The sequence below is a fragment of the Sardina pilchardus genome, chromosome 11, assembly GCF_963854185.1.
Source record: "Sardina pilchardus chromosome 11, fSarPil1.1, whole genome shotgun sequence".
Classification (NCBI taxonomy): domain Eukaryota; kingdom Metazoa; phylum Chordata; class Actinopteri; order Clupeiformes; family Clupeidae; genus Sardina; species Sardina pilchardus.
In genome coordinates this window covers 2,505,013-2,525,415 of record NC_085004.1, presented here as the reverse complement: position 1 = coordinate 2,525,415, position 20,403 = coordinate 2,505,013, and the positions used below count along the sequence as shown (strand labels likewise).

General features: G+C 45.4%; 2 protein-coding genes across 4 annotated transcripts; one reads left to right on the top strand and one right to left on the bottom strand.

Annotated features, from left to right (window-relative positions):
• The first annotated feature begins 427 nt into the window (after positions 1–427).
• On the top strand, positions 428–15,311 carry usp8 (ubiquitin specific peptidase 8). Of its 3 annotated transcripts, none has more exons than XM_062548833.1 (19): positions 428–598; positions 1,332–1,509; positions 1,723–1,867; positions 2,005–2,090; positions 2,754–2,895; positions 3,215–3,257; positions 3,533–3,704; positions 4,037–4,199; positions 4,760–4,901; positions 5,736–5,971; positions 6,345–6,851; positions 7,862–7,936; positions 8,076–8,335; positions 8,545–8,766; positions 9,238–9,448; positions 11,083–11,319; positions 11,429–11,571; positions 12,434–12,566; positions 13,018–15,311. In XM_062548833.1, exons 2-19 carry the CDS (start codon positions 1,406–1,408, stop codon positions 13,174–13,176), a joined length of 3,180 nt encoding a protein of 1,059 aa, XP_062404817.1. In that variant the 5' UTR covers positions 428–598; positions 1,332–1,405; the 3' UTR covers positions 13,177–15,311. The 3 variants fall into 3 exon arrangements, with proteins under 3 accessions (XP_062404817.1, XP_062404818.1, XP_062404819.1); XM_062548834.1 differs by having other exon boundaries at positions 584–686; XM_062548835.1 differs by lacking the exon at positions 428–598 and adding an exon at positions 857–930.
• Positions 15,312–15,919: 608 nt separating this feature from the next.
• LOC134095362 (uncharacterized) lies at positions 15,920–20,276 on the bottom strand. Its single transcript, XM_062548832.1, has 7 exons — positions 18,728–20,276; positions 18,182–18,397; positions 17,690–17,885; positions 17,288–17,500; positions 16,756–16,898; positions 16,411–16,543; positions 15,920–16,205 (listed from the first exon to the last, which is right to left on the bottom strand). The coding sequence occupies exons 1-7, from the start codon at positions 19,918–19,920 to the stop codon at positions 16,002–16,004; spliced, it is 2,298 nt and encodes a 765-aa protein (XP_062404816.1). The 5' UTR covers positions 19,921–20,276; the 3' UTR covers positions 15,920–16,001.
• Positions 20,277–20,403: the final 127 nt, after the last annotated feature.

Below are 20,403 nucleotides of genomic sequence, written 5' to 3'. Positions count from 1 at the left end.
ATAATAAGTGGTTGTTATGATGTCTCATCTGTGTTCCAGTAAATACCACTTTGACGGTAAAGAATACATTTTATGTGTTGGATAATGTGTGTGCGGAGTGATACAGAACATCAGAGTTAATGATAGTAGCTGAAGTACATGCCCAGAATGTATTGTTCATGCACCTATGATGTCATTTTTTCTTTATTAAATTATAGTTATATCTGCCATGACCGTACCACTTATTCCTCGTTTTAATGCAATAATTGTCCCAGAGATGTAATTCCACACTTCAAATGCACTATTTATCACTTGGACAAACGCTTCGTTATCTAGATCCAACCTGCATCTATCCAAATGTGTGGAAGTTTAAATCTCAGCGTTGCTTCTACGACTTAACGTCAACGTCGTATTTAGGTGACAGACAGTTGCTCTCTTCAATATCTCCCATACTATGTTCCCCATTTAATAGTTCTGGTACTGTCGTGAGTAATGAGCTCTACAGCGTACTGTCAAGAAAGCGACTGACCATCTGAATATCCAACGCCCCTTTAAAGTGAAGGGTAACGTTACGGGTTCCGGGAATCATCTGTTGGAGTTGTAAAATAAATCTGAAGAGGTAGGACAGTTCCTTTGCCGTAGTGCGATTGTTTTATGTATCCATCTGCTCGCTCGTGTGATTGTTTCGGGTGGAGTATTGTGTTTTGGTAATTATCCTGTCTAACGATTCTAAATGTTTTCAAAACAGAATTTTGTCATGTAACCAGCTAGCATGTAAGGCTAGCCAATTAGCTGCAAGGTTGCTAACGTTATCTGTACTTCCTGGATCAATATGGTACTTCACAACAAACGTTTCACACAGCTCTAAAGCTTTGAACGTAATCCTGTTTTCTACAAGATGGACCTCTTAGCTGTCACGCCGATGGCACGCTTCTATGAACATACTGGCTGGTGTGAAAGTGAAGTTATTAAATGCATGAGGTTCAGGAGGTCCACAGCCTGTTTGCTAGCTGGCTAACTAGCTACCACAGCTAGCTGTCTATCAGTCGTGTTGGAGCTAGTTATTGATAGTAATTTGTTTAGAGCTAACTAATAAATAGGCATATGTAACCGTTATCTCATGTTCCATGTTAAAAACTTAGCATTAGAAATGAAGATTGTAACGTTATGTTTTGTTGTTGTTGTTGTTATGCTTATTTGTCAACATGTTTGTAATTCCTGTAGCATGGTATAGGCTGACCTGTTGGCTGATACAACAATGTGTCATGAACTTAGGTGTCAGGTTGTTCTTGTCTTTGAAATTGAGAGAATGTATGTACCAACCAACTATATTTTGTTATCCTCTTCTGTAGGCATGACACTGATGACGAGTATGTGAGCGCATCGACTCCTCTAGGTGAATGTTAATCTCAATTTGACCGCCAAGATGCCAGCTGTTTCAACAGGGGCGAAAGAGCTCTACCTGTCAACGTCTCTGGGTGAACTGAACAAGAAAGCAGAATTCAAGCCGGAGAAAGCCAGTACAAGACAGTAAGACCTAGTCAACTTATGTGGTGTCAGAGCTCTCTTACGTTTTACAAATGTAGGGTACCCCACAATGAAAATATCATGATGTGTATGCCTGTCGTATTATTTCCATGTGTAGAATAGCATTGTTTCAAAAACATTTTTGCATATGACAAATCTGTGATCCCAAATGACATCAAGCAAATAGTGGGAGTTAAAATGTGCATTTTGTTTTAGCTATGTTCAGAGTGCCTGTAAGATGTTCAAAGCGGCGGAGGAGTGTCGCCTGGACAGAGATGAAGAAAAGGCCTATGTTCTGTACATGAGATACCTGACAGTCTATGATGTCATTAAGAAGAGACCCGACTTCAAGCAGCAGCAGGTACAGCATACTATAAGGCTGACGTTATCAGTAATGTCAGCTTCAGTTTTATTATGTAATGTAGTGGTGACATGTATACTACAGCAATATTCTACTGATAGATTCAACTTTTTTTTTCTATTTGCCTTTCTGTTCAGGATTATTACTTGTCAATGCTTGGGCCATCCAGCTTCAAAAAAGCCATCGAGGAAGCAGAGAAGTTATCAGAGAGTCTAAAACTCCGGTCAGTTACATCTTTGACATTGAAAGTCTTTACATTCTCCAAAGATTCATGCTAGGGTTTGGCGATGTCTACCGCATGCATATGACTGTATAAAGTCAAATATTCTCATGGTATATTTATCTGTCATACGGCTTCCTTGGTCCCCAGGGAAATCCCTGCAAATAAGTAATGCGTAATACATCAAAGCAACAATAAAGCACTTTTCCTCTGTCGCACACACACTATTTGTTTATCCAGCAAATAACAGACAAGGTAGAATATGTTGCATGATTTTATGAAAGTATGATGTATTGCGACATCGAAGCAAGTCAAATTTGTAGTTTCTGATGTCTCATTTCATCGAACTACTACGCCACCTCGTAAAGTTACATAGTGCGTTTATAGCCATAGAGGGCCGCGAAGTGAAAGCAGAAGTGCCGTTCACCCTGTTACGAGTTGATGAACCGCTGAAATGATTTTGGAAACATTATTTTAAGGTACGAAAAACTCTTTAGTGTTGCTTTAAAGCAAAGACACTGGAATTAGAGTGTGTGTAGCAGGGTCGGTATAGACAAGAGGTCACGTTGCTGGTCTTATAATCTTGATTACTGTACGCCATCAACGGCGCAACTCTTGTTCATGTGATGTTTATTGAAATGCTTTGCTATGTTAACCTGTTATCAGGTATGAAGAAGTTGAAGTACGTAAAAAACTAGAGGAGAGGGAGAAACAAGAAGAGAAACGACGAAAAGAGGAAAAGCAAGAAAAGGAAGAGGGACGATCTGTATCGAAAGGGACAACTGACTCCAGCAAGGACAGTAAGAAGGTACTTCCAGGCCCATCACATTTATCATCAGATAGATGGAATTACAACAGCGCAGACGTATTTCTATTTGCTTTTCTGTGGGAAAGTATGGCTACAGCATGGACCCATGGTTGGTTGTATCATAATACATCTTATATTTAATTTAGCTATTTGCACATGTAGTCATTATTGAGCCATTACCGAGGTAACTGAAACTTACAGTATGATGAATGTTGTTGTCTGCTTCAGCATTCAGTTGTTGTCTTCCAGTTGACTATGGCTAGCTCAGGAACAAATAGCTGATGAATAAAACTGAGGTTGCCTTCATTTTCCAATGCAGGTGAAAGGAGAACAGAATGACTCAAAAATTGTACCATCTAAAGGTAAGTGTCAAGAGATGTACGCACGTTCTTTGTTGGTGTTGAAGATGAACACAGAGTGCTTAAAGACATGGACATGTAGAGTGATTGACCTGGGTGGATGACATAGTGACTGAAGGAAACAATGTTTTCAAAAGCTGTGTATGTGTATATATAGTAGTAGTTGGTCAGATTTCGTAAAAGCCAGGTTTAAATAGAGAAATTGGGTGTAACGTGTAACCCAGACATATATTGACATAATATCCAGTGACGAGTTTCTTGGGACCCCTCTTCTCCAGCTCCTGTGCCAATGGGAGGGATCACAGTGGAGAAACTCTTCCGCATGATGATGGACCACAGCCTCAGTGTCATCGTGATGGACACGAGGAGCCTCAGGGACTTCGAAGAGTCCCAAATTCAAGTGCCGGCACAGAACTACATCAGTGTCCCAGAGGAGGCCATCTCCCCAGGGTAAGAGCTCCTCACGCTTTCATCAGTACAGCCGTGCTAGGACGGCCAGGGCCGGCACAGTCTACAGCACGGCTGAGTTATTTGGCACCACCAGTGTCCTCATTATTTGGCCCCACCAATATGCAAATGTGCTGTTTGTAGAACTGCCTGGACCAACAACTCTGCTCCCAAGGATGCCCTTATTTTGATGCATTTGCATGTTACAATTTGCATAGTGCTTGCCATATGGAAAGTTTGCTAAACAAGACCTTTCAAAATTTCCTCATATGTACTGTATATGGATGTGGTTACATTTGCTTTTCTCACCATCATGAAATGCTTATTGTTTGTAGGATAACTGTAAACCAGATCGAGGTGAAGCTTCCAGAGGCCTCAAAAGAGTTGTGGAAGCGGAGAGGTTTTGTGGATTATGTGGTTCTGCTTGACTGGTTCAGCTCTGCAGCAGACCTCAAGCTGGGGACCACACTGCAGAGTTTGAAAGATGCCCTTTACAAGGTGAAACTCTTCTGTATCCTCTACCTATAGGACCACTCTGGACACAGAGCATATGTTGTTGTTGTCTAACATCAATATTTATTTACACTACATAATTCAGCACTGCAGCCCTTGTAGAAGCTACAGGCTATAGTGTTTGAGGGTCTTGGGAACAGGAGAAGTATACCAGTGTTTCCCATACATTGACTTATTTGTGGCGACCCACCACAATATCAACACTGACCACCACACAATGATTTTATGTTGTACTACTTAAACTAGATGAACTCCTTTCATTGTAGAGCTATGCACATCTTTGTGCAGCCTCTCTGTCCCTCAACAAACATGCATGTATGTTTAAAGAATACATCCAAAAAAATCCAGCAAGGATTGTTGTTGTTGACTGTTGTTGACGACTGGCTAAATTGCAATTAAATCCAGCTAGCATCATAAGTACGTTGGGCAAATTTGTTAAAAATTTGCGCACAAACACACTACCACCACAAATAGAATTAAATTCTGTGGGAAACACTGTATACTGTATGTGGTGATGGTCCAACGGTCGTGTGTGTGTTCCACAGTGGGACAGCACCACTATCCTCCGCAGCGAGCCCATGGTGTTGGAGGGAGGCTACGAGAACTGGCTGTTCTTCTACCCCATGTACACCACCAATGCTAAAGTCAAGCCTCCAAGACAGCAGGCCTCCAGTGCCATCCCTCAACGTAAGTGCAGCTAAGTGCTCCTTTTTATTGCTTCCTCGGATTGATTTTGTTGGTACGTATGGTCATGTGACGGACTGATAATGAACACTTAGTCATTCTCACTAGCTGTCCAGGCTATCCACCTTTCTTGGACCTGGTCAGAAGCCCCCCCACCCCACCCCACCCCTCCCATTGAAACCGCCCATTGTCAAAGATGTTATAGAAGCACAGTAGTGCTCTGTTTTTCTGTGCTGATTTGGTCAGTGTAAATCAGTGTCTTTGGCTGTTAGCCAGTTAGCTTGCTATTCCGTAAAGCTAATACTGTAGAGGTTAAATATTGATGGGTTCTGTGGCAGCTGATTTCAGCCAGTAGATCATGAGACATTAGAGGCCTTGTATGAGTGCAGGCTATAGCTGAAAGAGACATGGCCAGACTTCCCAAGCTATAATGAGTTTATAACATTTCCAGATCAATGTATGTGCATTTTATTGAATAGATACAGACCTATCAACCTGGAAATATATATATTACTTTATTCATCCCTAAATAAATGAAGCAGTCTTGGATGAGAAACGATAATTATAATGGCAACATGAAAGCTCTCTGAAACACACAGCTGTTTTTACACTGTTCATGCATTATATCCCCACTGACCCCCCCCCACCCCTTCCCCATGTCCACTGTTGGCTCCCAACCCCGGACATCCTGCCAAACTGAGAACCCTCTCGTTGTGTTTTGGCGTAATTGTTTGACAGAGGCAGATGAGCCCTGCGAGTTGTAGAATCGGATGTTGTTATCTAATCTGGCCTTTGCCAGTCGGCCTCACGTGAGTCGTGCCCGTGTCCTGTCCACAGTGAACTTCAGCTACCCCTCTCTGGAGGAGCCCAAGCCCCCAGCGGCCCCCGAGCCCCAGCAGCCGGCGCAGGTGAACGGGAGAGCGGCGGACGAGGCCCCCCCACTGGAGCCAGCAGCACCAGAGCCCTCAACCGTGGCTCCTGCTGTCCCCGATGGACCTGTCCCTGCAGTGACCGAGATGACCAAGAAAGTTCCCACGTCACAGACTGGCGTAACGGTTAAACCGACCCCTCAGGTACTTAGTTTACTGTAAGGTGTATGGTTACCTGTTCTACTAGGTCTGAGCTGTGTTTCATGTGAGCTGTGTTTCATTGACAAATATACAAAGGGCTTATCAACTGGTAAAAGTGTTTAGAATGCTGCTACAGTGTACTTCTTTGAAGGCCACTTGATCTTACAGAGCTGTATTCCTACACCTTTCCTGCTCACCAGATGTGAGATCTGTACTAAAAAAATGTATGTTCCTGAAAAAAAGTGCAGGGTTTGACTGCTCAGTTTGTAAACCACCAACACCCTGTGCACAGCCCTGTGTTGTGTTTTTATTTCTATTATCAAGTCATGTTGATTTTTTTTTATGTATATATCTTTCATCTTGACCATTGGCACAGATTGATCGGAGTAAAAAGCCCTCTGTCAGAGTCTCGGATGGCTCAAGACCCAACAACGAACCCCCGACTAAGGACTTTCCGCTGCCTCAGAATGGCCCGTTCATGCCGGACCGCTCCGTAAAGCCGGCTTTCGAGTCCGGCGGCCAGCTGTCGGAGGAGGAGCGCATCCAGATCCACGCCGAGGCGGCCGGTGTGAAGGACAAGGCCCGCTGGGAGCTCGAGCAGCGCAGGAGAGCCCAGGAGGAGGAAGAGGCAGCGGCACGCGAGGAGGAGGAGCGGCGGAGGAGGAGGCAGGAGCGGGAGGAAGGGGAGAGGAAGAGGCCCGAGGAAGACGAGGAGGATGAGGACAAGGGCCGACAGGAGCGCGGCCGGCTGGAGCGGCAGAAAGCCGAAGAGGACGATCAGGTGGGACAGGAGAGGTTCAGACGAGGCCAGAAGGGAGAAGCGCAGCCGAAGAGCATCTCGCTGGACTCACCCATGCCCAACAACGTGGTCAGTGAGATCAAGGTGGGTCTCCTCACACCTCACGCTCACAGCTCTCACTGCCGTGGGCATGGAGTAATTAATGCCTTAAATTAAGTAATGCCTTACACATGTTCTTCTACTGTACATAAAGAAGAACTTTGTAGTTAGCTGTCGAGTGAACAAGTCCTGAAAGGGTTTATTTCAGTCCATGCCATATATTTTGTGATATAGTAAAGGTAAATAGTTTTATTATGGTGTAGTATTAAAGATAAAGCAGATAAGCATTTTTAGATTTAACTTGAAAAATGCCAATTTACCTTGAAATCATATGCACATATTAGGACATTCAATTGGAGACTGTTTCGTTCAAGTCAGCGTTTTCTCAAATTCTCTCTTAAAATTATCCACACTCATTGAAGTTCATGAGTCATTCCTATAACACAAACTCCTGTCATCAACCACCTACTTGCCCACCACATCTACAAAGTGGCAAATTGCATACGACCATCTTCACTGACCTCACATTATCCATGCATAGCCCCATCCTACAAGTATCGGCCAAAAAGACGACAAGTGATATCAGTTCTTTCCTGTCTCAACTCAGGCACCACTGCAGCATAGTAGTGCGCTTGTGAACGGCAGCCTTAAGGCAAGGATTTTAAGCGCTAGCACAGCCGAGGGCTTTGACAAGCCAAAGGTATATCAGCTCCTTACCAGGTTGTACCAGCATGGCATGCGTCTTTTGTAATGGCATCCTCCACTGTTCAAGGGAGCCTGTAAATGGCCCTCTCGGGGATGTGCATGGAAATATCGGGGTCTCTGATGTTGTGGACTTTGAACGCCCAATACAAAAAGGTGGAGTTGATTGAACCCATCTTTGGAGATGAGGGTTTTGTAATGGACAGAAATGGACAAATCTTGTAAATGCTCCAGAAGAGCACGTTGGGCTCTGTCTGCCTTTGCGGTCCCAGTTAAGTTAATTGTGAATGATGTTGGTGTTGTATGTTGTTACTGTGGCTGCTGTGAAACCTACATTTCTGTCCATGCCACAGCGGGAGCCCCTAACCAGAGCACGCAGTGAGGAGATGGGACGGACTGTTCCAGGCCTGCCAGTTGGGTGGATGAAGGTAAGAGGGTCACACAACACCATTACTTACTATGTTGTTTTTGTCTGTGGCGTGCCTTTGGTTTGTGTATACTTGAAAAAAATGACATTTGTTAAACACACTATTTGCCTTATTGGTTTTCCTTTCTTGCCTGGTCTAGTTTCTGGACACAGTGACCGGTACGTACCGGTACTACCACTCCCCGACCAACCGGGTGCACCTGTACCCCCCGGAGGTGAGCGTGCCCCAGACCCCCCCGACCACGCCGAAGCAGCAGAAGCTGGTGAAGCCCCCAGAGGCGGAGCCCCCCGAGCAGTCCAAGCTCAAGCGCTCCTACTCGTCCCCCGACATCACCCAGGACCTGCGCGACGAAGGCCAGAAGAAGCCCACCCCAACGCCCACCATCAACAGAGAGACCAAGTATGTGTGTGTGTGTGTGTGTGTGTGTGTTACATTCCCTACACATTTTAAATGAATCTCGTTGACTGGTAAACCTGTAAATCCCTAAATGTATTGTATGTGGTTTGTTTAGAAATATGTTTGTTCATCCATTTCCATATATATGCAACTGTATGCAACTACAGTTACTCTGCAGAATGTAAAGTTAGATGGTTTGTTTTGACTTGTAGGCCCATAACTGCAAGCACATATGCGAAGGTTGAGATCTCCAGACCGTCTGCAGCCAAGATCCGTAGTCTGAACCCCACATTCGGAGGCCTGGGAGCGTCCCTGACCGGCCTGAGGAACCTGGGGAACACCTGCTACATGAACTCCATCCTGCAGTGCCTGTGCAACACACCCGTCATGGCCGACTACTTCAACAAGAACCGCTATCAGGAGGACATTAACCGGTACAAATGTTTTGTCTGTTCAGTGGTGAAATGTTTGACTTGATTTCTGAATGCCATATTGAGATGGTTCATAGACAGAGGTGGAAAAGCCCAGTTTCAAAAAGTAAAAATCCAACCATGTGTTGGTTCTACCTGTGCACTTAACACCGGCGATCTCACTAGCTGCTCTACCTAGCTGAAGAGTTGTGCTAATTAGAATCAGCTCGTTTAAATGAATGGTTGGCACAGATATGTGGTAGGACTTTTACTTTCTGAAGCTGGACTTTTCCATCTCTGTTCATAGAGTAGCATAGTTGATTAAATGTTTCTAATGTTGCATTGTTACACATTTAGGATGGGTCTTGGGGTTTAGTGACAAATATAGCTAAGCATAAGTTAGCTATATAGAACAGTCTAGTTCTAGTAAGGTTGCACTGTTTCTTTAATATTAAAGATGTGACTATCTTGCTTGGTTGCTCCTGCCCACCACAGAGCCAACATCCTGGGTCACAAAGGAGAGGTAGCGGAGGAGTTTGGCGTGATCATGAAGGCTCTCTGGTCTGGCCAGTACAAGTGCATCACTCCACGCGACTTCAAGGTCACCATCGGCAAGATCAACGAGCAGTTCTCTGGCTACGAGCAGCAGGACTCCCAGGAGCTGTTGCTCTTCCTCATGGATGGTCTCCACGAGGACCTCAACAGAGTAGGGACCGACCCTTCCTCTACACACACACACACCACACTCAGACATGCCCACTGCACTTTGCAGCAGGTGTATTCTACCTACTGTTCAAGCTTCACACATCTTCATTGCACACACATTTCAAGATCATCGTAGAATGAGAATATTTCTCATGTTAGTTAGTGTAATTTGTGCCAGTAGCCTTGAAGAGATACTAGGACATATTATGAATGTACTGTACATGTACAATGTACAAATGTATGATCATGCCTGAAACTGTAAACCTGTAAAAGTGTACTTCTCCTAGACCCCCATCTTGGCCTTTTACACTACTGTCAGTGTGCTGCTTTTAGGTTATCTACCAGTCAGTAGCTAGTCTTTTAGAATTAAACACAGCCAAAACATGTTCCCTCATAACCACACCTAGTGCACTTAGCTACAGCCCTGAACCTGTAGTTCATGTTTTGCTGCTCTTGAATGGTCATGAACTGACTGTTTGTGTTATCGGTGTCTCTTTTTTTGTCTTTTCTTATTGTACTTGCTTTTGTTTTGATGGCAAACGTAGAGAGTAAGTAGCCCTGTCCGTTGCTCCTGTCCCCTCTCGAGTGTGTTGCGTTTGCTGTGTCCAGTCCATATCACATCTGTCTGAGTCGCTGTCCACGCCTGAGGCCTGCCTCTTGTGAATCCTAAACCTGTCTCATTCCAAACCTCCATGCTTGAGATGTACTGTATGGGCTTTTAAGCCACAGAGAGACACAAAGACAGAAAAAGAAAAGAGTGAAGAAGCAGCCTTGTCTTGTTAAGGCTTGGGAGACTGTTCTTCCTTTATCCTCTACCAGCATTACATGTATTTACTAGCACAGAGCTGTGAAGCATTCAGAGACAATCTCTGATACTGGCGTTAGCCTGCTGTACATGAACGTGTGGGCCATTGCTAAAGCATCGTGAATGACGGGGAGTGCAGTGAATCTGAACATGGGCTTGGCATACAGTAGCCATTCACAATGCTCTGGTTATGCCTGATGCATCCCACCTTGTGTGCGCTTGATGTGCCCTCCTCTCTCTCTCTCTCTCTCTCTCTCTCTCTCTCTGTCTCTCTGTCTCTCTCTCTCTCTCTCTCTCTTTCTCTTTCTGTCTGTCTCTCTCCCCCTCTCCCTCTGTTTCTCTCTTTCTTTTTCTCTTCCTCTCTCTCCCTGTCCATCCACTGCACTGTACAGTGTGCCTCCCTGTGTCAGATGGACAGTGGTGTCTGGTGTCTGACCGTCCTGTGCTCTGTGCTTCATCCCATGGCAGCCTACTTCCTGGTCATGTGAAATGTGTGCATTTCCATCACCTGTCTATGAACCTCAACCTGTCCTCTCCGTAGAACAGAAACATGCACTGAAGTGGTGGTGACGATGTTGGCCCTTGTAGTTACCCTGGGTTTGGACTTGGACCTGCATGAACACGGAATGAGACTGAGATTGTTAAGACTTAAATGGAGCAGTTGGGAGATGAGAATCATTTGCAGGAATGAATCATTGGTCAGCTTTTGTGTGATCAAAATAGAAAAGGTGTTCCATTGCAGAGTGAAAAAATGGCCACATAGTTTAACAGGTAGCTTGTCACTGTCTCTTTTCAAACACTCACAGAGGTGTTGTGTTCCATTCACTCAGGCAGACAACCGCAAGCGCTACAAGGAGGAGGCCAACGACCACCTGGACGACGTCAAGGCAGCCGAGCTGGCCTGGGGCAAGCACAAGCTTCTCAACTCCTCCATCATCGTGTCGCTCTTCCAGGGCCAGTTCAAGTCCACCGTCCAGTGCCTGACCTGCCACCGCAAGTCCCGCACCTTTGAGGCCTTCATGTACCTCTCCCTGCCCCTGGCCTCCTCCAACAAGTGCTCTCTGCAGGTAAGCCAAGGAGCCGCACACAGCACACGGTACACGTGGACATCCAGTACATGCATGTAGGAATGTATTCAATGCTGCTTCCTCAGTTGGGTTTGTTCACATGTTAAAGGAATGCCTGAAGCTGTTCTCCAAGGAGGAGAGGCTGACGGACGCAAACAAAGTGTTCTGCAGACACTGTAAAGCCCACAGAGATTCTACTAAGAAGTTGGAGATCTGGAAGGTTCCGCCCATCCTCTTGGTGCACTTGAAAAGGTAAGATCTGGTGGTCCAGAAATGCCAAGTAATAAAATCTCTATGTTCCAAGCCGAGTGTTAATCAAACATTGAATGCCAGGAAATTAAAGTTTCCAGATGAGGAATAAACCTGTTAATTTGGGGTGATCATCAAACATGGAGGGTGTTAGTGGGATGAGCACCCATCCAACCACTGTTAAGCACTGAGCATTGAATTTATATTTGACCGTAGTTCCTCTGCCAACAAGAATATCAAGTTATTATTCAGGAAATGCAGTTTTAAGAGTAGGATTGTGAAATTGTAAGGAGCCTGCCAGGAAACACATTCCAAAATGTTGCAAGTATGTCCCTAGAGTTCACATGGAGCAAAAAACAATAACATAGTTTTCTGTGATGCAGTGTACTTCATCGAAATGCACTGACTGCAGTTCCTGTGAACTGAAGTATGAAATTGGCCATCAACAAAATGTGATATTAACAACAGAAGACATACTAGTATTGGTACTTTTAACTGTAAGTGAGTCATCCACACTGTGCCAAAGTTCATCTTAGATGTTTGTATATGGTGGTCATTTAATTTGGGACTAGCATCACATTTTTGTAAACCCCTGTAGTCAGTGAGCGTCCACATTGTGCAGTTCACCACTCCTATTGCAATGTTAATCCACTTCATATTTAACTTGCATGGATACCAATAGGTATCACATCGTTTACAGTTTTAAGAAGCAAGAGAGGCTGACAGGAGACCCAAGTTGAACCACATGAAACTAACGTCTATGTAACGTTTAGGCATCAGAGGTTCTATGGTTTTGTCTTTGTGCGGACTAAGGCAGCAACCAGTTTGTTGAGTCCCATTGGTGGCTGTGTTGTGCGTGCGTCAGGTTCTCATATGAGGGCAGATGGAAGCAGAAGCTGCAGACCACAGTGGACTTTCCCCTCGAGAATCTGGACCTTGCGCAGTACGTCATCGGCCCCAAGCCCAGCCTGAAGGGATACAACTTGTTTGGCGTCTCTGTAAGTTTTTCAACAAGTCAATTTTTCAACAAGTCCCATTCAGTTCACAATTTCACTCTTAATTTTACACCTTAAACCTTAAACATTTTCCATTAGTTCACTTAGCACATCATTTGTTTCTGTAATCTCGGCTTCATTGAAAATGAGGGCTACCCTCAATGACTCTCCGAGAATAAATAAAGGTTGAATGAATTTACTGTGCAAGATGAAACAATTATGTAGTTAAATGTAGCAAAAATGTCCAAACATTTTCATACAGTCTAGAACCTGTTGAACCTAGAGTCTATGCAAATGCATGTCAGTAGACAGGAACCACAACAACAAAAAGTACACTTTCTCTTTCGCTATGACAGTTTGTCCTGTTCCTCATGACTGTTGTGTGTGACACTGTCGTCCCCCAACTGACCTCGGTTCCTCCACCCCCCCCCCCTCTTTCCCTCTCCTCACCCAGAACCACTATGGTGGGCTGGACGGCGGCCACTACACGGCCTACTGCAGGAACAACCCCAAACAACGCTGGTTCAAGTTCGACGACCACGAGGTGTCCGAGATCTCCACCTCCACCATCAGGTCCTCGGCCGGCTACATCCTCTTCTACTCCTCCCTGTGAGCGGTGGTGGGCTGAAGGAGGAGAGCTCCGGCACGTGGGCGCAGAACGGAGGAACGGACAGGTGATTTTAATGCATGTTGGCAGCAGCGCTCCTGGTGAGGAGTGGCGGGCGTCTCGGCCAGAGGCGCCGCCCTGGTGGCCGCTGGGGGTGTGGGGCCGGCCTGGAGGAGACTGGAGGGACGGCGGGCAGGTGGAGGTGCCTCAACGACCTCTCCCCTGCGTCGCAGCTCATAGAGGATCTCATACGTAGACATTGAGCATTCATCTCTTTAACTTCTAACGGTAATGGGACTGGGAGGTGGTGGAGGAGAGAGACGGAGAGGAGCGCAGCGCGTCTTTAGAGCAGTCCTCATAGCGCTTAGTCTGCCTGCGCAAGCTAAAGCTAACCGTGTTGTGCGGGGCTTCGACTGCTCATGAAACATACAGCGCTCTAACTTGATTCTGTTTCAGTATGTGATGGCCTTCTTTTGCATTTGCTTACCCTATTCTGTGAATATACCACCACTGCGATTTTAAAAACAGTAGAATTACCTGTGTACATACTGGTTGCAAACCTTGCACATTTAACATGTACATATAACCAAGAAGTGTTTATTTATTTATGAAGTGACCAAATCTGTTAGAGAAGATGCAGCCTCTCAAAGCCTAGCTGTTTGCTGTTGGCTTTTAAAGCCAAGGCAGAACTCTGTCCCATCACACGTCGTCATAAGGGCAGTCTCACAGAGGCATTAGAATCCATCACAAATTTGAGGACTTTTTTTTTTTTTTTTTATCTGAGCCACTGCATTTGATTTGTTGTACCATTCCATGACGCATCCTTTTTTAAAAATACGGCCACCGTATTAGGTTGTTTAGATTCTTTCTTTCTTGAACCTGTAATGTGAAACACAATAATATAAGAATAATATTGTAACAAAACTGATTTCGCTTACCTAGAGGAAGATTAAAGTGCATACACAGCTGCTGCTCAGTGGCCATCATAGAGGGGCTTCTCTTGTGCTGCCAGCTGAGGCCGTGCCACACTCCTGCCCTGAGGACACATGACACCAGGAGTAACTCGGAGCGCACTGAGAAGGTCATGGCCCCAGAGCCATCTGGGTACACCATGTCCATTTCAGAGCACTGTAACACCCAGGGGAACTCGGCCAGAGTTTGCAACTGTGTGTTACAGTCATGAGCAAACCCACAGCACCCACACCCTTTTCCTAAGCGTCTAAATCTGGAGCGTTCACTTAAAAAATCAGATGGTTTGCGTCATCACATTTGGACAAAGGAACGGTTGCTTTTTTTGTGCTTTAGTAAATGCAGTTAAGTAATAACTGCCATGTTGTTAAACTTGTATAAAACTTTTGCATATAAAACAGTAAGCATAGGAAGCAAATTCATCTTGTTCTAACTTGACAGTAAACACATTGAAACACAAATATTGGTTTCACTAATTAGAGAGGAGAGATTTCATTTTGTGGAAGTACTACAATGCTTTGTTTTCATATGGCACAGACCATGCTCCCTGTGTTTGAAAGCGGCTGTATTTCACAGGAGCTCTAACCTCAGTCAGAGGCAGGCATCAAACCAACTGCCAACTGAAGAACCAACACTCTAGAATGAGCCTGGTTTGTAGAAGCGTGTGCACTGCTTGTGTTCATGTGGTGTGCTGGGTCCCCTAGTCCAGCTGGGCTCCAGCAGGTCAAGTGTTCCCACACAGATGACCCTTCGGGACACAGGGAATTCAGATGGACTGCAGAGCTCCCTATCATTCAGCCTTAAACACTCTCAGCTCCATAGTTTCAGTAGGTTAACCCAGCGACAGTGGACACGTCCTGAGATGAAGGTTAGCGCTCTGTGGAGCCAGAAGTCTCGCTCAGTGGCCAGTTCGGTGAGCAGGAAGACAAATTCTCTAAATAGAATCCGTTTGGTCATTGGTGAAAGTTGAAGTAAAATTATATGAATCCCACATAACTTTTAGCATGAAGTCTGGCATGGAATCAAATTTATGTTTTATGTATGGATTTCATTTTATTTCTCGAATAATCTGGTTGACTTTTTTCCATAACCGTTGACATATATTAACCTCAAACATTTAATATTATGTATCTACTAATCAAATTGTTTAAATAAAGGAGGTGAAACACTAACTAATTGCTTTACTGTTTTTTTGCCACTAGGGGGAGTGCTTGACAAAGACCTGATAAATTGTTAGACTGAACACTCAGCCAAAGTAGAAACCCTCTGAGCTGGATTCTGAAGCACCTTTGAAAATGTACTTTTTGTAGACTGTTACAGTGAGTATACTGTCAGGATTAACAGGCTAACAATAATATGGATATAACCATGGCTACAATATGCAACATGGTTATAACAGATTATACTGACATTTAGTGACAATCAGAACTCGGATGCAGTGTAGAGAGGATGAGGAAATGACTCTTAACAGCTATCAGACTTAATTAATGTGTGTTTTAAGAGGAAGCAGAGTGCAACCTTCCTGTCTCCTTTGGAGTTGGTGGGTGTCGCCGCCGTCTGTAATTGTGCCCATGACCTCAGCATCCAGGAAGGAGAGCGGGGGTGTTCAAGCCTATAGTATCCCGTCACTATTTCACTCATAAGACAGGAGGTGCTCTCCCACTCATCAGAACTCATGAGTCGGGTCATGTGCGGCTCATGACACATCTAACATTTGTTTCAAATGTAGTTTATTTCAAATGATATTTACTTAACCAAACATAACAATCCATCTTCACATAGCAGGACTTTTCATTTTTATAAAGTTGAGTTCTCAAACTGTAAACCCACTACATTTCCATGTGATATTGCCATAAGTGTTGCTAACGTGTGTGTAGGCGCACCCCTGGAATACGAGGTCGGCTGTATTGTTCTCTTGAGTAGAGGAGGATGTACGCATTCTGGGACTGAACAAGAAAATCCGGGAGGCTCTCCACATTTGCATCATCAAACATGTGCCATCGCCTGGCAACGCTGCTGTGGCAGCACGCGGTGTAGTGGCCCATGTCCAAGTCGCCGGTGTGGTTCTGTGGAATGGCACGGTAAGGAAAGACGTAAACAAGGAGTCTGTTATACAAGACTGGTTTGGCTGTCTGGTTAAAAACAAAGTCTGAGTTATGCAAGAGTCTGCAACTTGAAATCACTGGCTGGCTGGCAGTTAAAGGGCTGTTTGTGTAGAACTACCAGCTGTCAACTGTATACAAGTAAACAAAAATGCTTCATAATACTCACCACAACCCCATACAATGAATAGTTATTGTGTTGCGATGATGAATCGTTTAGATAAGGAGAAAGATCCAAATTTGTCAAAGGGAAAATCACATTTGTTCTGACCTTCCTCTTGGTTTGTCCCTGACAGTCAAACCTGAAATACACAAGTGAATGGTTGTGAATTCTTAAAAAATATATAATTTAGGCTTACTCTTCCATACAAAGTAATATGTAGTAGGGAAGGGAAGTGTTGGGAGTATACTTCAGATAACTTCCTGGATAGTGACAGGCTTGAATAAGCTCATTATATCTTCAGTTTAGAAATCCTAATGCTTTAAAATATGATCCTGAAGTTGTACTGCGCACCGTTTCAGATGAAGTATGAGAATCTCCGGGGGCTGAGACAGCGTGGTGAGGACGGCCGCGTCGCGCCTCATCCCACACTGGGCACACCACATCTGGTCGCCTTTGGTCAGAGTGCTCTGCTGGAAGAACAGAGCCAGGCAGTCCTGCGGAGACCACGCTATGAGTCACCAGTGCACCAATATGCCCCAAAATACATACGCACATTTCCCAGGGAGTTCAAAACACTTTTCCCCAAACTAAAAAAACACCACCCATGCCATGTGTGGGCATACAGTATGAGTGGCCTTGCTCACTCATCACACTCATCCAGTTCTGTGTGTACAGTAGGCCATTGTTAGTACTTTACCATTGAGTTAAGGGGAAGATAAAATGAGAAGGGAAATATTGTTAAAAAATATCCAACATTAACAGTAGTGCAACAATATGTGTACTTATAACACCGTATATCCAGTGGGTACAGTGGTGGCCATTTCGGGATCCAGGGTCCAGTGGTGGCCATTTCAGTGAGCAATATAGCAGCAGCAAGCCTGACCTGCAGTGGACATTTGCAGTTGTCGGGTGGGATGGGCAGGGACAGGATGGTGAAGACCTGGTTGCTGTGTGTCTGGTGGTCACAGTGCATACAGAGAGTGTTGTAGGTGAGCTGGCCTTCAAACAGGTGTGTGATGATGGACGAGTCAGGGCCCAGGTTAGAGGTCTTCTTGCTCTGCTTACTGCTGGACACCCTCTTCAGTCTGCCTCCATTCTACAAGTCAGAGAGAACTCACGGATGTAATGTGACTTTCTTGGGATTGCAAGGACAACATTATTGAATACAGGACTGTTATTTCACCAGTTTTCTCTCTTCACTCCTCTGGTTTTATTTGAATGAGGATGTCAGAATAGCCCAATCATTCATTCACAAACCATAAAGAGCCAACAGAAAGCGGCTCACCTTGACAAGGTCGTCATGGAGGGCGTTGAAGAGGAAGAGAAGAAACTCCTGGGCATCTTGCTGAGAGTTGCTGCCAAACAAAGAGTGCTGGCCACACATTTTCCCTCTCACTTTGGAAAGGCACCAAGTGTCCATTTGCCCTGACCACATTGTCTCCAGGCAAGTGACAAAGGCCCCAGCCACCTCACACGACCTCCTGAGTACAGTCAGATAACAACATGCATTTAAGAAATTAAGCGCATAAGGGCAGTTCATTCTCTTCCCATCAGACTTGTGCTCACATACTGTAGTTCACTTGTGCACTTGAGTGTATGTTCTCAAATGTAACGATACTACCCCAGATTGGTAGATGTTCCTCATATGTCCTCCTTGGTCTGCGTGTAAGGGCAGTTCATTCTCTTCCCATCAGACTTGTGCTCCTCACACAGTTCACTTGTGCACTTAAGTGTTTGTTCTCAAATGTACTACCGCAGATTGGCAGATGTTCCTCACCTGGATATGTCCTCCTTGGTCTGCTCGCTGAGGAGGTGCTCCACCAGAGGCACGGTGCTGCAGAGGCATTGCAGCACGGCGTTCACGTAGCAGGAGTTGCCCGAGTTGACCAGGCCACACAGGCCCAGCTGCCGTCGGGGCCCCGTAACCCCACCGCTGGTGGAGCTGAGCTCCTCCGGAGAGATCACGCAGTGGCCGCTGTCAGAAGACCACGTTCTGACACAGACAGACACAGGATTGAGAGCATTGAACACACAATGGAATATTGACGGAACCTACAGTACAGATCAAGTGAAATACTTCTAAATGGTGGATCTGTGGCAAAGTGGGAACCAGCAAATATGTATTTCTTGATGAAATATGAACATTTTGGAGAAATTCCATCTAGTTTTGCAATACTAATTCTAGCCTCTGAGTATGTAAGTAAGTGAGTAACTTGTCTCTCACTCTCATGGTCTGTGGAAGGTCATAACCAGGCACTGAACACACACTCTCAGTTGGCACCAAGGTCTACATTACACCACATTTGTGATGGTCATCACAAACCTTGCATTTGAGTTACAACTCCAGTCTGTTGAGTTGCGTGCTTCTGATGTCCCTGGAGTTGCTAGAAAGTATTCCATGGGCAGTTGTGAGGCAACGACTTTAACAAACTCACTCAAATTCATGCATCCCTCAGTTTTCATCACTGGCATTGAGTGCATAACAAAGGAGTTGATGGCAGTCAGATGCACTATCACCCAGAAGCCCTGGAAGAGTATGTCTGTGACACCTGCGCTGCTTAGCACTGCAGGGCCAACCCAGCCCTGGAGGTGAGACTGCAGCAGATTTGCGCTCTGCTCCACCAGTGGGGGGCACTCGTTCTCAGACGCATGCTCGTCCAGGCCAAAGTTCACAAACTTGAGATGTATTCCCAGGCCAGAGAATATCTGGGTCAGCTTGCCCTCCATGAAGGCCGAGCTGTCCACTTGCACATGGTAGCCCTTGTTGACGTACGGCTTGAGGAGATGGTGAAGCACTTGCTCCAGCACCGAGGCCTGAGAGCCTCTCTGGAGCAGCGGCATGGAGTACAGGTAGAAGTTGCACACGTAGCCGGTGGAGAGCTCGAAGAGCACGGCCACGTTGAGCGCGCACACCTGACCGTCCACCAGGAGGCTGAACTTCTTCACCAGCAGCTGCTGGCCAGGTGTGTATGTGTCCTGGAAGCGACGCGAGACGTGCTCTCTGAGCGTGTGGAGGATCTCCCAGTGCTCCTCCTCGCCGCGTCTGCACAAACACAGCAGGCTGTTCTGGAAAGACCCACTCAACTTCTCCAACCAGTTCTCTATGGACGGTGTGATCCGAAGAGGGCGCGCCAGGCAGGCCTCAGTGTGGAGCCCAATTCTGAGGCCAATGGCAATCCACATAACAAAGTCGAAGTAATGAACTTCTGTCAACCTCTCTGTGTTCTGACAGTAGATTGTAAGGTCCTCATCAAGGGCTTTGTTCACCTTATAACAAAGCTCCTCTATCGCAGTTCTTTCCAGCAGTGCCAAAAAGAACTCCTTAGGCGAGCTCTGTGTCAGAGACAAGGAGCTTTTCTTGATTCGGGCAACAGGCCTCACCTTTCTTGATTTGAAGAGGCCAGGAGCACACAAGCCATTTCCCTCAGAGGCGATATCCACTGGTTCAAAGAATGGACACTCCTCCAGAGCCCATGCAATCTCACGGACACACATCACTCTTGCTTTCAAACTCATGATGGATAAGAGTATCAAACAGTCCTCCAGATAAAAATCCCCCCTTCTACATTTGACAATAATCGGTATGGAAAAAATGCAGCAACCACAACAGTTGACCAACAATGATCATGGCCTAAAGATTTGTTTCTGTCTGTTGTTCAAGAGATGATTCAGCCTGAGCTCCACTCTGCTTCAGACCTCTACCAAACTGACGTTTGCAGCGAAAGCTGCTCTCAAGAGCAACACATTCTCCAATCCCTTAGAGTTGTGCTGTTTAGGGAAATTGCTTGTGTTTGAGAGTGTACAGAAGAGATAGAAGGCTCCCTGACAACTGTGTCCTAGCAACCTCTTACCAGTGATTCTACTTGTGATCTTTAGGATAGATCTACTGGTCTTAACATATGGCCAATAATATATAAACATATAAACTGCATCAAAACAGATCTTACACATCACAAAAAAGTGAATAGTGCTATAAGGCAAAAATCATTAGAACTAGTT